Raw genomic sequence first — 13,766 nt, forward strand, 5'->3', positions numbered from 1 at the left:
TGCAGGAGAATCGTCGACTGCTGGGTGGCCTACGGTGTGTTCTACATGTTACTATGTCGGAGAGTGTGTACCGTCTGGCGGAGTGTGTTGCAGTGGTACGGCTGTAAGATTTTCCGCGCGCCCGATGACCGTTGACTTCCCGTTCACTATTCACAGCGATTTCCCATTTGGTATCCCTTTTGGTTTCCCTTTTGATGTCCATTTTGATGTCCCTTTTGGTTTCCCTTTTGATATCCCTATTGATGTCCGATCATTATTGATTCCGGCAGGCGACGACGTCGACGGCGACGTGTTCTGTGTGCACTGGAACGCTTGATGGCGGGGTGCACTGGGTTCCCGTTGGCGTACCGCCATTCGACTGCGACGTCGACGCACGATGGATACCCCACGTCGACGGTGACGTCGTGTACGACTGCTGTGTCGCATGCCGAGTACCTTGCCGGACACGGTGGGTCTGCGTCGAATTGTTATGGGTCGTTTCCTCAGCCGATCAAGGCGGGGTTTTTTGTGGACACGAGCCGACTTCCGAGTTTTTTCACTGATGTTGGGCCACCGTCGTTTCTTCCGACGTTGACGAGCTGGTAAGCGGCGGCGGACGCTCCCCCGCCTTGGGAGAAGACGATTGACTGTGACTTTGGTTTCCAGGTACTCGCTTCCGATCCGATCGATGTTTGACGTTCGAGAGTCGTACGTGTTTGGGGAGCCGACGTACCACGTGTTTCCGTCTGCGACGGTTCGGAATGCGGAGTCTGTGTTTGGGTTTCTTGCGGACATTGGCGGACGATTTCCGACGCTGGACTTGACGTATGAGCGACTGAGTGGGGATCTGACGTATGCGGAGGTAAGATGTGCGGCCGCTGCTTTCATCGGGTGCAGTTTCTGATGTTCGGCTGCTGTTTCAGGTGAGCAACCTGATGGCCGGGTGGGATTTGAACCAGACGTCGGTGGTGTGCCTTGGCGGGGGGGTGTTACAACGGACTCAATGGAGTGTCTGCGTCCGAGCTTGCGAATCGGGTTCACAACACGACGCTGTTCACTGAGAACGGGTGGTTCTACAGCGACGGAGTAACGCTTGTGAACGGGCTTCTTCGATTGTACCTTGGTGGCAACATCAACGGCGGATTTTTCAGTGATCATCTGTAAGCACTCTGCTCCGACGTCGCGCTGCATTTGTCCGACTTTGACACGGACGTTGGCGCAGGTACGGACGACAAGGGGATGATGTACCGACGACGACGGCGCCGACGGCGTCGATGACGTGTACATCGACGTCGTGTGTGGCTGTCACTAACTACACGATTGTCAACACGTCGTCGTGCACTGCGACATCTGCGACGACGGCGGAAGAATGCTGTACGGACTGTGGGTCGTGTGCTGTGTACCTTTGGACAAACGCGTCGACGTGTTGGACGTGTGGGTCGACGGTATCGATTACGACTGGTGCGGATACGATTGGATACGGTACCAGCTCGTGAGGACACCCTTTCTGCCGCGCATTGACTGCCACCGCCGCCGACTCGTTTGATCTGATTTTGTTGCCGCAGGTACATTACGACGACGACGACCTCGACAGCTGCCGACTGCCGATCTGCGTGTGCGTCGTCGAGTCTTGCGACGACGTTGCCACCGCCGATGTCGACGCTGTACTGCACTGGGTATGATTTTGATGGGACGACGTGTCGCGTTCACCACAATCCGACGACGACGCTGACCCCGAGTGGTGGGTACTCTGCTGGGCTGTCGCGAGGCCGTGGTGCCATTGACGACGTATGTGCGGAACATTGGGTACAGTCGATCGATGGGGATGACTCGAGGTTTGCCCGGGAGCGATCCAGTCTACCTTGGGACGTCGTTTGATTACCTGTGGACGCTTGGTAAGCCACCGCGGCACGAGCCTCGTTCGCATTTCGTTGCTAATTCATATCGTGTGGCAGGCACATCCGGGCCGATTCCGACGTCTGTGACGACACCTGCGTCGACGTATGTGCCGATTGACATGTCAACAAACAGGGACGTGAGTCGTGTTCGGAATGTGTTTGGGCTTGTGAGCCGACTGCTTCTTGACGTCGACGGCGACGATTTTGGAGCTGCTGTTGGCGGACCGACGACGACGACATCGATAGCTTCATCGCTGACGACCGGCGACGCCGTGTGTGACGACGACGTGTGTGGAGCGTGCACGTTGTACAACCGCAACGTTTCTGTATCGCCGACGTTGTGGCATCGATGGTGTGGACGACCGACGACGCGATTGTACGAGGATGCGCCGACGATTGTTGCTGGGACGGGGATGAGCCTGGAGCAGTCTTTGAGTGTACTCCGCAAGGCTGTACCGATGCGACTTGGGTTTGGGACACTTCCGGTACGCTTTGCTTCGCCGCCGCCCCGCGCTCCTTGCCGTCGGCACCGTTTCCTGACTTGTTTGCTTGCAGGTATCGAGCCGAGAGTGGTACAACCCGTCCCCGTCTGCTGCATCGTTCATTGGAGCAGCGCCATCGCTTCGGTTCTGCTGGCGGTCATCGATTGGAGTGGTTGGAGATCCGACGTATCCTGGAGGGTTGTGTGTCCTCCGACGGGCAGTGCTGGTGGGAGACGGCGATGCTAACGAGCGGGTTACCGTCGACGGACAACGACCTCGCTTGGATGCGGGTGCGGGCTCTACTCTTTCGACGACGGTTGTAACGAGTGCGGGAACGATTGATTGGGCTACGGCCGGGGTGAGTTTCCACCCGCTGATCCGTATTCATTGTCGTCGATGATGTCGTCGATGTGCGGCTCCGTTATTGATTGGCGGCGGCGGGGGGGGGCAGGCATCGAGTGACGGGATGGTGTGTTCGACGACGACGACGACGGATGGGGTTATTCGGCGTCGGTGTGAATTTCCTGCGTCGACGACGGGGTATTTTCCTACGATGTTGTCGTCGATGTCGAACGTACCGGCAATTTGATGCGATTCCGACGCACGAGCCCGTGGTACCACCGGTGTCGCTGTTTGCGACACTGGTTGCGATGTGCGGGTGTACGGAGCCAGCGTCGACGTTTCCGACGACGACCATTACGGACGTGTGTGTGATCGACAACGCGTGTGTGATGTGCGGGGCGTCACCGACGATGCCGTACTACCGGTGTGGGACGACGCTGATTCCGTCTGGACCGGGCGGCGACGCTGAATCGAAGACGCGGTTGTGCTATGGGTGTCCTTCGACGATTGGGCAGTGCGGCAAGCTTGGAGGGGCCTCTACGCTCACGAGCTGTGCATCGTATGTCGCCCCCGTCGAGTATCGCCGCCGCCGGCAACGCCCGAGGGCGATAACGTCACAGCCGCACCTGTGCGACAGCTCACCGTCGCCGACTCGCCGTCTTTCAGGTACGACCCTGTGACCGGGGAGTGTCCGAGCGGGTACGATTTCTGTGCGGTGATTGGGATTCCGTCGTACACGATGAAGATACCTGCGGTGACAGCCCGAGCATCTGCGCCGCTTTCGACGACACTTTCCGGTCTATTCGAACCGTCAAAAGTGATGTACGACAACAACGGGACTGGAGGGATGGTGTTCAATTTGCCGCCGGCGTTTGGAGCGACGAATGTTGCTGGGTCGATGGTGAGCGAAACGGCGATTGATCTTGACGGGAGTGAACTGTGTATCGGTGGGTTCTGGGCTCGTTCTTGAGCAGCCGCGGTACCTTGAGCCGATACCGACGAGCTACCCGACGGACATTGACGCGGGGACCGACGGGGGTTGACGCCAGCCGAGCTCGAGCGATGGTAAGATGATGCCCCCCGACTTGCAATCGTTGTCTTTGTTGTACTCATGAATTGTTGCTTGCAGGTGTCGTGTTGCTGGAGTATCGACGTGCAGCACGCGACTTGCCGACGGAACGCTGAGTGCCCGAGCGCGGATGTGCACCTTCAACACGACGTCTGGAGTGTGTACGCTTCGTACGATCACGCAAGCGGACTACACACAGTATGCGCCATCCAAGGCGACGTTTGGGATCGGTAGCCATCAAGTGTAAGCTCCCCCCCCCCGCCCGCGCGCCGGCTTTGAGTGCCTTCTGACCTCTTCTGGTTTCAGGTACTACCCGACGTGTCATTTGTGGGTGCCGTCGATATCTGCTGCGTCCGAGTGCGGGTCGCCAAACCATTTCACTGGGTGCGTGATGACGACGACGTCGGAGACGTACTCGAGTCATCTTTCTGTATCGACGTCGATGTTCAACAACGTGCCTACGAGTCTGTACGTGCCACTGATTGCGAGCGAGATCTTTGTTGGTCGTGGCGGAGGGGACACGATTCTTCCGATGGTGACGATTCGAGCGCTGTGGTTTGTGTACACCGGGACGTCGACCGACGCCGACGCTTCCGAATACGACGGTGATTGGGTACTGGAACAACCTTGGTGCCGTCAGTTGGTAAGTTGTGCGATACCCGACTTTGTTTTGACGACTTTGGTTATTGACATTGACCCGGCAATGCAGGTACACGCCTACGGCCAGTGAGCGCACGCTTGTGCCGGGGTCATCGGGGCTGTATCAGCTTGTGCTCGACACGGACCTGACGACGCTTGGGTTGGTGTACGAAGACACTGATGCTGTGTTTGATGAGCTGAGCGACATCCGAGGGATGTTGAGTGGAGCACGAATGGCGGCGATCAACATTGGCGAGTCGTTCAACCATGTTGGGTTCAACACCACGTCGACAACGCCGTCGCCGAGTGCGCCGATTCCCGAGTCTGCATTGACGTCGCTGCTGACGAACGTGTGTGCCGTTGACGATGCGGGAAGAGCTAACGGTACGGCCCACGCGGTTTTTCCGATTCCGACTCGCTTGTGTGCTTCCACTGCCGCCGATTCCGACTCACGTGGTTGCTTGCGCAGGTTGATACGATGTCGTCGATGGTGGCGTCGTCGTTGGTGTACCGACGGAAACCAATCGACTGTGCGATGCTTGCGTCGAACATCGAGACGATGGGGCCCGACCTGCGATTGCGTTGCTGTTTGAAGACGGGGGGGATATGTGACGATGCGACCTCGAGTCGACTTGCGTACCTGAACAACGACGACGACAACAGCGTATCGACGGCGACGAACGTGCGATTCTTCAGTGGGTGGTACGGAGTGATGAGCACGCTGTCGACGACGATATCCGATGGTGCGATCTTCTTTGACACGACGGCGGCCACTGACACGAGTGGGCTTGGGTTTGATCTTCAAGCGGCTGCTGTCTCTGCGGGGAACGTTCCGTCTGGGTGGAGAGTTGGCGGGATTCCGTCGTGCGGGTCGACTCCAACCACGGCGTCGTGTGCAGTCAGTACGTTTCACGCCGGGTGTTTGGGTATTTGTTTCGTTTGCTCACGTTGTAGTTCCGCAGGCATTGACCGGACATCGTTTGTGCCGTGTGTATCGATCGAACCATACGGTAGTGGGCATCGTGCCAGAAGCCGACGATGTACGCCATGTACCCTCGGTATGCGGCATCGGACCCTACTGCCGACAGCGGAACGTTCATGTATCCCATTCAGCTGTTCAAGACTGGCGAACCTGCGGGGATGCCGACGGGTGCTGCGAATCTTCTTCGGGAGGCGAATTCTGTGTGGTGGGGGTGGTGCGGTGTGGAACCAGTAAGACATATGCCTGTTTGGCTGGCTTCTCTTGCCTGTTCTTATTGGTGTGTGTGTTCCAGGTACATGCCGATGCTTCATTACTGTGACTTCTACTTCACGACGACCGATTATCCCGACGGTCGACCTGGGGTACTGTGACAACGACCCGCTTCCGTTGAACGAGCGGATCAATTTCTGCAAAGAGTTGACGCCGCAGTACGTGTTTGCTGGGACTGGTAATAACGGAGTTGTCGCTGGAAGATTTGTGTCCGTGGCTGTCGACGACGATTGACAACCCGGAGGCGTATCCGTACTGCCTTGTGTTCAGCGACCACCCAAAGTGCGACCCCTCCTTTGCCGACATCGGCCTGGTCGCATGCTAATTGTTGTGAGTTGCAGGTACCCAACGGTTGAGTCATTGTTGGCGAATCGACTTCCGTCTGGTGTCGAGTGGAACGGCAAGCGGTTTCTGTACGTGCCGTTCAAGATGGCGATTCTGTCGAACATTCTTTCGGTGGCGTCTGTATCGAACACGCTGTGAGTGGTATTTCATTTGCCGATTGGCAGTCGCATCTTCTCAACAATCCCCGGGTGCAGGTACTCGAACCATGCGGATGCGTCGACGTTTGCACGGTTGACGTCTGCGAATTACCGACGGTTTGGGCCCGCGGGTGCTTTGATCTTTGAGAAGATGGCGAGTCTCGGGGACCTTACTGCACTGGATCGATTGTGTGACGACAGCACGCCGATTACGCCGGCGACGCTGCGGCTGGTGTACGACATCATCATGTTGTCGTCGTCGGCGTCTGGGTACACGTTCATTCTGCTTGGTGGTACGACGAGCCTGGAGCTTGCATCGAAAACGTACACGTCTTCCGAGGTAAGAATCCGGAGCGCCAACGATACGCCGATCGATTTGCTGATTGTATGTATCCGCAGGTGTGGAGCGTGTTTGCAGAGACGTCGACCAAGCTCGAGTACAACGACACGACAATCACGACTGCGATTCCTGGAGTTCCAGTGGTGGTTGGGACGGCGGCCACGACGTCGATCAACTCGATTCCGACGTGCACTCGGTTCCAGATCGATGGTGTTGGCATTGTGATCACCGGGGTGACGTTTGACCAATCGGAGTGCACGTTGACGTCGGTGGTGTCGCAGACGCCGCTGATTTTCAGTGGGGCGTACGCGACGTCGTGTTCTGTGTACGACATTACGGTGATTGACAGCCGAGCAGCGATTGCGGTGCTTGGGGGCAACTCGATCGTGTACACGTTCCAGCCTGTGATCAGCGCCAACGGGATGACGATTCACGACGTCCGGTTCCAGTACAGCCGTTCGTCGACGATCAATCCGTTTGATCGGTAAGCTGCGGCGATGTGATTGGGGCCATTTTCGCTCAACATATCGGTAATTCTCACCTCTGCGTGGGGTTGTGCAGGTACATCTACGCCGTGTATGCCAAGACGCTTGGTGTTCCGATTGTGAGTGCGTGCACGACGACGGCGGACACCGGGTGGGAGATGCTATCGAACTGTGTGCACCGACTTGTGGACTACGATCGGCTTGGGGGTGACGACTGTACTGCCACTGGCAAGTGCCTAACGGCGAGTGCTGCGACGTGCTGTTCGACGATTGCTGAGATTACGAGCGACCTCGAGTGCACGACGGGGTACAAATGTACGATTCCCGGCTGTCGTCATGGTTTTCCTCTTCGAGTGCTCACTGTCGTCGTCGTTTGCAGGTACACTGATACCTGCACCGAATGACCAGAAGCTGTGCAATGCGGATGCGTGCAATTGCGACAGCCGGGACACGTGTATTGGCCTTGCTGATGGCACGCCGACGTGTTCTCCGACATCGACGGCGCAGTACCGAACATCGACGTCGACGACGACGGTTGTGCCGACGCATCAAGACTGGCAGTTCTACAGCAACAGCGTGTGGTAAGCCCCCCCCCCCTCTCGAGCCTTCTTTCTTGAACCGCTTCTTATGGATCGTCTTTGTGCAGGTACCACCCGACGACGCCGTACTACAGCAACCGACTTGGGTCGAAGATTTCGTTTGGACGGGGCATTGGGACGTCGACGCTGATCATGTCGATTGCGGGGCTTCTGACTACGTCGTTGACGGATGCGATGGTAGTGTATCGCGAGTTCTCGAACGTTGTACCGCCGAGCGACCCACTTGCGGTTGTTTCGGTTGTGCCACTCGACGACACGAGTGTCGACGGAACGACGTGGGAGTAAGTGCGCTGCCATGCGATGTGGTTGTCCGCTGCCGCTTATTCCGAATTTCCACAGGTACGTGAGTTCGACGCAGCTTGTGCTCGAGTTTGACCGGCTTGTGGACAGTCCACTGTTTGGCAACTACGACCACCACATTGCATCGATGATGACGGACATCAACGCGTGGTGCGTCGGAGTCGCCAACACGTCGAGTCGATTGGTTGTCGAGCCGTGTGCGTGGTCTGCGGCGCGGTGGTACATTGATCCGGTGACGACGACGGTTCATCTGTCTGGCACGCCGACGATGTGCATCACGGGGACGCCGTCGGTGTCGTCGGTGTTGTCGATGATGCCGTGCCAGCCGTGCGCGGTTGGATCGGAAGCAACGACGACGGCGCGTGCGTTTGATCCCGCCGACGTCGACCGAACCTCGATGATGACGTTCACGATCTCTGGCGGTACAATCACTGCGGCGGCGTCGTTTGACAACGGTTCGATTACGACAACCACGGTGCCGACGGGCGACGACATTGTCGTGATGCTGGATGCACCTTCGTCGATTGGGATGCTGATGAACCATTCGTCCGGGGAGTGCTGGACGGTGTCGTCGTTGTCGTCGTCGTTTGAATGGTGAGGCACTTACCCCGGTTGGCAGAGACACACGAGAACACTCCCCGAAAGCCATTTTGTTGTACTGATGTCGGTTGTTCACAGGTACCACACGTGTCTGATTACGACGTCGTTGATGAACCCGATGGCGGGAGATCGAGGTGTGTTCCAGCAATTGACGGCGCGAGGTCGTGGTGGACCGATCCATGGAGTGGTATGGGATGATGCCGGGTGTGTTTGTGCTTCTGGGTGTCCGTCGATCCAGACGATCAACGGTACGGACGGGCACGGACGCGGGGGTGTACTTTCGGTGGCGGACGACGGTGTGACGATTCTTTCCGGGGGATTTGGGTACATCAGTTCGTCTGCGATTGTTGGGTTGCCGTCGATGTGCACGGGGCGTGTGATAACGGCGCGGGTGCTGATCCAGCCCTTTGACGAAGACTTTGACATTGAGACGAGCGGGCTTGAGCTGGTGAACATCACGAGCTTCACGAGTCGGTACGAATCCCGCCATTTCCTTGCATCTCTCTTGGAGAGGAGTTCTGATGTTGCGATTTGCAGGTACGGCGGTGGGCACAAGTACCGAACGACCGCGACGCGGACGACCATGTCGACGATGATCTATTTGTTGGTGGTGGTGTTTGTGTACCTGAACTTCCTGGCGGTGGTGTTCCACGTGGTGATGATTGTGTACCGGTCCAAGCTGGAGAGACGCATTCTTACCAAGTTGAAGCAGGCGTGATCACTATAAGTGAGTGATCATTGGCATGAGTGTGCGCGCGATGGCTGCGGCCGCGCCGCGTGCAGCATCGCCGGCGGCGGCGGCGCCGTCGTCGCCGGGACCTCCGCCTGCGTCGTTGCTTGACAATCTGACGACGCTTGTTGCAGCCGCCGACAAGATGAGTCCGGGTGCAGCGGTGTGGGGATGGTCGGAGGGCGAGCGCGCGCCGATCGCCAATGGCGTCGACGACACCTTCGACGACACCTTCGACGACGCCTTCGACGACGCCATTGCCGACGAAGCCGCCGACGAAGCCGCCGACGACACCCCCGACGAAGCCGCCGCCGACGACGACACTCCGGACGCCGACGCTGCCGACGACGACACTCCGGACGCCGACGCTGCCGACGACGACACTCCGGACGCCGATGCCGACGACGACACTCCGGACGCCGATGCCGACGACGACGCTCCGGACGACGCCGATGCCCTCGAGGAGATCCCGGGAGATACGGCCGAGCCTATTCGGTACGACCTGTTCACCGGGATCCCGATTCGGGTTCAAGAGCTCGAGATGCGGGTGGGCGACACCGAAACGCGGTTGGAGCGACTTGAGCTATCCAGTCCACCGGTGGCGGCTCCCGCGGCGGCTCCCGCGGAGGCTCCGCGGGGTGATGGCACCGGTACCACGCCCAGTCTTCTGTCTTTCATGTAAACGTGCCAGCCTATAAGTGACGACTGTTGGCGTGTGTCGACGGACGATGGAGTCTGGGTGTTCGAGGACGCGAACCGGGCCGGTGGAGGTCCCGGTTGGGCTTGTCGAGGTGGGCGATGATGAGCCCGAAGATCCGGTGGCTGCGGCGACCGAGATGTACACGCAGACGGATCCGGCGGTGCCACCCAGTCGCATTCCCTCCGACATTGCAATGCCAGTGGCGTTGACGGTGGAGCAGATGATCAAGTACCTGCAGCCAAGCGTCCCGTTGGCCAAGCGGCACATTGCGTTGACGATTGCGGACTCGTTGACGCCGTCCGCCGAAGTGGGGTACGTTGTCGAGCCCGTGTTCTTGAACCCTGACGGCACGGTCCCGGACATGAGCGATCGGATCATGCGAAACCTTCCGGCCCTTATGGGGTCTGATGTTCTGTTTCGTCGGATTCGACTCAAGTGGAAGGGTGGTAAGGATGTGAGCATCATGCTGACGGCGATGGATTCGACGACGGTGCACTACGTTGAGATGGACGGCACGGCTATCATCACGGACGAGAAGACGCGCATGCCGGACATCCGATCGACGAAGTTGGTGTACATGTGCGATTTGGTCAAGGCGACCAAGCCCTGGGCGAAGATGGAGGGTGACATCGAGCACATCCACTTTTTTGTTGTGTTGCAAAAGGGCGAGGCTGTTGCGCAGGTGACACTTCGGATCCAGGAGCCACCATACATCCCGCCCATTCCTCCCGTGGTTGCTCGAGTCGTGGTGATGCTCCAAAAGGACAGGGGCACCGGCATGCGGTGGCATGTCGAGAACCTTGGAGATTACGGGCTCATTTCGGCTAACGGTGCACTCAACGTGTGCAGCGAGGTGACGATGCCCGCTCCACCGGTGCCGGGTACGAACGAAGCACCGTACACGTTCAAGGACGCTCCCGACGACTACACCCAAGACTTTGAGCCGTACGCGTTTGCCACCGACCTCAACTTGTCGGAGATGTTCACTCCGGAAGCGGTGGGCTACTACAAGCAGATCACGGAGCGCCGACGGGGGGAAGCTGCCGATGTGGTACAGCCGTCTACGAGCCACGGCTTTGGGTGCGCTGCCGCACATTCGCAGCTTCCCCCCCGGCGGCGCTCCGTGGTGGTACACACACTCACCCGCGCGATTTCCAGGTACATTGGGCTGAAGAGTGCAGTGTACGTGCCGAACGTTGGCGAGTACGTGGTGGTGCCGGTGCAGTTTGACGACGACGGGAACATTGTCGAGGTGTTTGATGTGTTGGTGTCGCTGAAGAAGCTTCCATCTCATGAAGTGGCGATGGAAATGGCCAAGAAGCTAACGTCTGCTGCCAACAAGGCGGCGGGCAAAGCGAAGGCGGCCCAGCAAATGGCTGCGTACGGCGGCAATGTGGGGGTGGCATACACAGCGATGTCGGCGGCGACGGCTGCGAGTGGTGTGGCGGCGGCGGCGACACAAATCGCGGTGGACATGGTGAGCACCAAGGCGGAGACGCTGTTTGAGGACAGCTCCGAGCTGGCCAAGATGTTCAACCCACGACGGGTTCGGACGTGGGTGATGCCGACGGTGAGGGTACTCGGCATTCTTTCGAGTCCGTCGACACACCGCGACGCGTTTTCCGGCGTTCACGCAGATCACTACCAGTTTGGGAGTGCGCTGACGGTCCAAGAGGCCACGAATTCGATACGCCCCGAGTTGTCGGTCGGCGGAAAGCTCGGGCCCAACCTTCCTGGAGCGATCGCGGCTGCGTCGGTGCCGTACACGTCGCCAATGTCGCCCAAGAGGCGTTCGTCGATACGGTGGGCCGTCCAAAGCTTTGATTCGCCGGACTTCCCATCGGCACCAGCTTCGGCGGCACCGGCGACACGTTCACCGGCTGTGGCTGCTTCGGCGTACCGAACTGCGCTTGCGGGTTCGCCTGCGACTTTGTACCACACTCCCTACAACCTTCGGCCGCGGGGCCGGCCACCGCCCAGACCGGATTTCAGCACGCCAGCGGTTGCGGCAGCGGGGACGCCGGGAGGCGCGGCAGCGGGGACGCCGGCGCGTGCGAAGACGCCGTCGCGGGCGCGTGCGAAGACGCCTCTCAGTCGTGGGTGGGGAGGGCCGTAGTTTGTTCAATATACGTGGACGCCACCTGGCAGTGTCACAACCCGCCATGGGGTTCAAGGCGTCTGCGAAAGCGAAGCGGGTGGTGATGGCGGGGGCGAGTGTGGTGGTGCCGGACGGGCGGAAGTCGGCGACGATGGGTGCGTACACGTACGTTGTGATCGACTTCAACGCGTGGTTCCGGAGCTTCAGCTTTGACGGAGCGACGACGCCACGGATGGCGGCGCACAAGTTCTGGGGGTCGTTGCTGATGGACGTGCCAAACGCCGAGGTGGTGGTGATCTGCTTTGACGACTACGCGAAGAACAACGAGATGCGGCATCGGTAAGTACCGCGGTGCCGCCTGCTTTGTTCCTCTGTGTCTTGCCAACGTGTGTGATCTTCAGGTACTACCAACGGTGCGCCGACGAGGACGAGGGGTTTGATGATGCCGGCGAGCTCAAGCCCGGGTGGGTGATGTGCGGGGACCGACCGTACCGCGCAGAGGAGCGTCCTGCCGACGATGCCGTGGTGGACCAGCTCGACGACGACGTGATGCCGACGTCGTGGCCGCGGATGTGGAACAACACGGCGATGAAGAAGCGGATGTACCGTCTGCTGGCGAAGCTGCTCATCGGGATTGTGCTCAAGGGGACCAAGTCGAACGCGAACACGCAGTACATCATCCACGACATGGACGGAGATGTGTGGACCAACTACGACTTTCCCGGGGGGGCCGAGTCGCAGATGCCGCCAATTCGGTAAGCACTCGCGCATCCTCTCAAACGTCATTGGTGCTGAGACGGTGTGTGTGCAGGTACGGCGAAGGCGACCTGAAGGCGCTGCGGTGGATCCTGCACTTGGTTCGGGATGGGCGGCTGGGGATGCTGGTGACGATCGACTGGGACCTTCCGCTGTCGATGTCGCTGTTTGATGCGCCCGTGCACGTCCTGATCGGGCGTGTGTTTGTGGACAAGTCGGATTCGGGGACCGAGCCGTTTCGCTTCGACGCCAACGCCGTGGAGCTGACGCGGGCTAAGGCGTCCAAGACGTTCAGCGGATCGTTTGTTCCGGCGTTTGAGATGGTGCGGATTCCGGATCTCGTGGCCAAGTACCCGTCGTACGATGTTCGGCTGTGGTACGTCTCTCTCTCTTTCTCGCTCTGAGGGCGACCAATCAAAGCTCACTGCCGGGGACTAATTGCAGCTACTTGATGACGATGCTGGCGTTCAAGGGGGTGGACTACTGCCGGGGACTGAGCAAGTTTGGGTACACCGAGACGGTGATGTACAAGCTGCTTCCGATGGTGGACAAGGTGGAGCCGTGGTTCGAGTCGATGTTCCGACGATCGCGGCCGCTCGAGCGGGTGATTCGGTTCTACCCCGAGCGGTTCATGACGTTCCTTCGGTACGTTGATCATTACCATGGGGGCGAAAAATTGACAACCGATCGCGCAGTAACTATCGGCTGCCGCGGCAAACTGACAACCGGTCGTTGTAGGTACGGTTCGCCGCGAAAGCCGCGCGGTGGGATGCCATCGATCAACGTGTTCAACAGCGAGATCCTCGACATGGTGTGGACGGTGCTGTACGCCGCGCAGTTTGACAGCGAGCGAACTCCCGGGGGTCCCGCGCCGCTCACTGGAGTCGACGACGAGCCGGATCTGTTTGAGGAGGCGCGAACGGTCGAAGAAGCCATCGCGGACAGCACGCTCGAGTTTGGCACGATCGACTTCACGGAGACGCACCCGACGACGGAGATTGCGTTTGCGTTTGGG

At 59.1% G+C, this 13,766-nt stretch overlaps 1 protein-coding gene across 1 annotated transcript; it reads right to left on the reverse strand.

The window, feature by feature from the left end:
• Positions 1 to 9,188: 9,188 nt before the first annotated feature.
• On the reverse strand, positions 9,189 to 12,624 carry LOC135352027 (uncharacterized). The gene is made up of 4 exons (XM_064551128.1): positions 12,553 to 12,624; positions 12,271 to 12,399; positions 9,794 to 10,392; positions 9,189 to 9,699 (listed from the first exon to the last, which is right to left on the reverse strand). The coding sequence occupies exons 1-4, from the start codon at positions 12,622 to 12,624 to the stop codon at positions 9,189 to 9,191; spliced, it is 1,311 nt and encodes a 436-aa protein (XP_064407198.1).
• Between the last annotated feature and the right edge of the window lie 1,142 nt (positions 12,625 to 13,766).

This window comes from Halichondria panicea, unplaced genomic scaffold (assembly GCF_963675165.1).
Source record: "Halichondria panicea unplaced genomic scaffold, odHalPani1.1 SCAFFOLD_90, whole genome shotgun sequence".
Taxonomy (NCBI): Eukaryota; Metazoa; Porifera; class Demospongiae; order Suberitida; family Halichondriidae; genus Halichondria; species Halichondria panicea.

What these genes read in the sequence shown, in the direction of transcription:
- LOC135352027 (XM_064551128.1), bottom strand. Translation starts at nt 12,624, where the DNA reads ATGAGCAGCTTCGCCAGCAGACGGTACATCCGCTTCTTCATCGCCGTG. An exon ending in TCCACATCCGCGGCCACGAC is followed by an intron (nt 12,400 to 12,552) that starts GTCGGCATCACG and finishes CACCGTTGGTAG; the next exon opens with TACCTGAAGATCACACACGT. An exon ending in CACCACCACCTCGGCGTTTG is followed by an intron (nt 10,393 to 12,270) that starts GCACGTCCATCA and finishes ATCTCAACGTAG; the next exon opens with TGCACCGTCGTCGAATCCAT.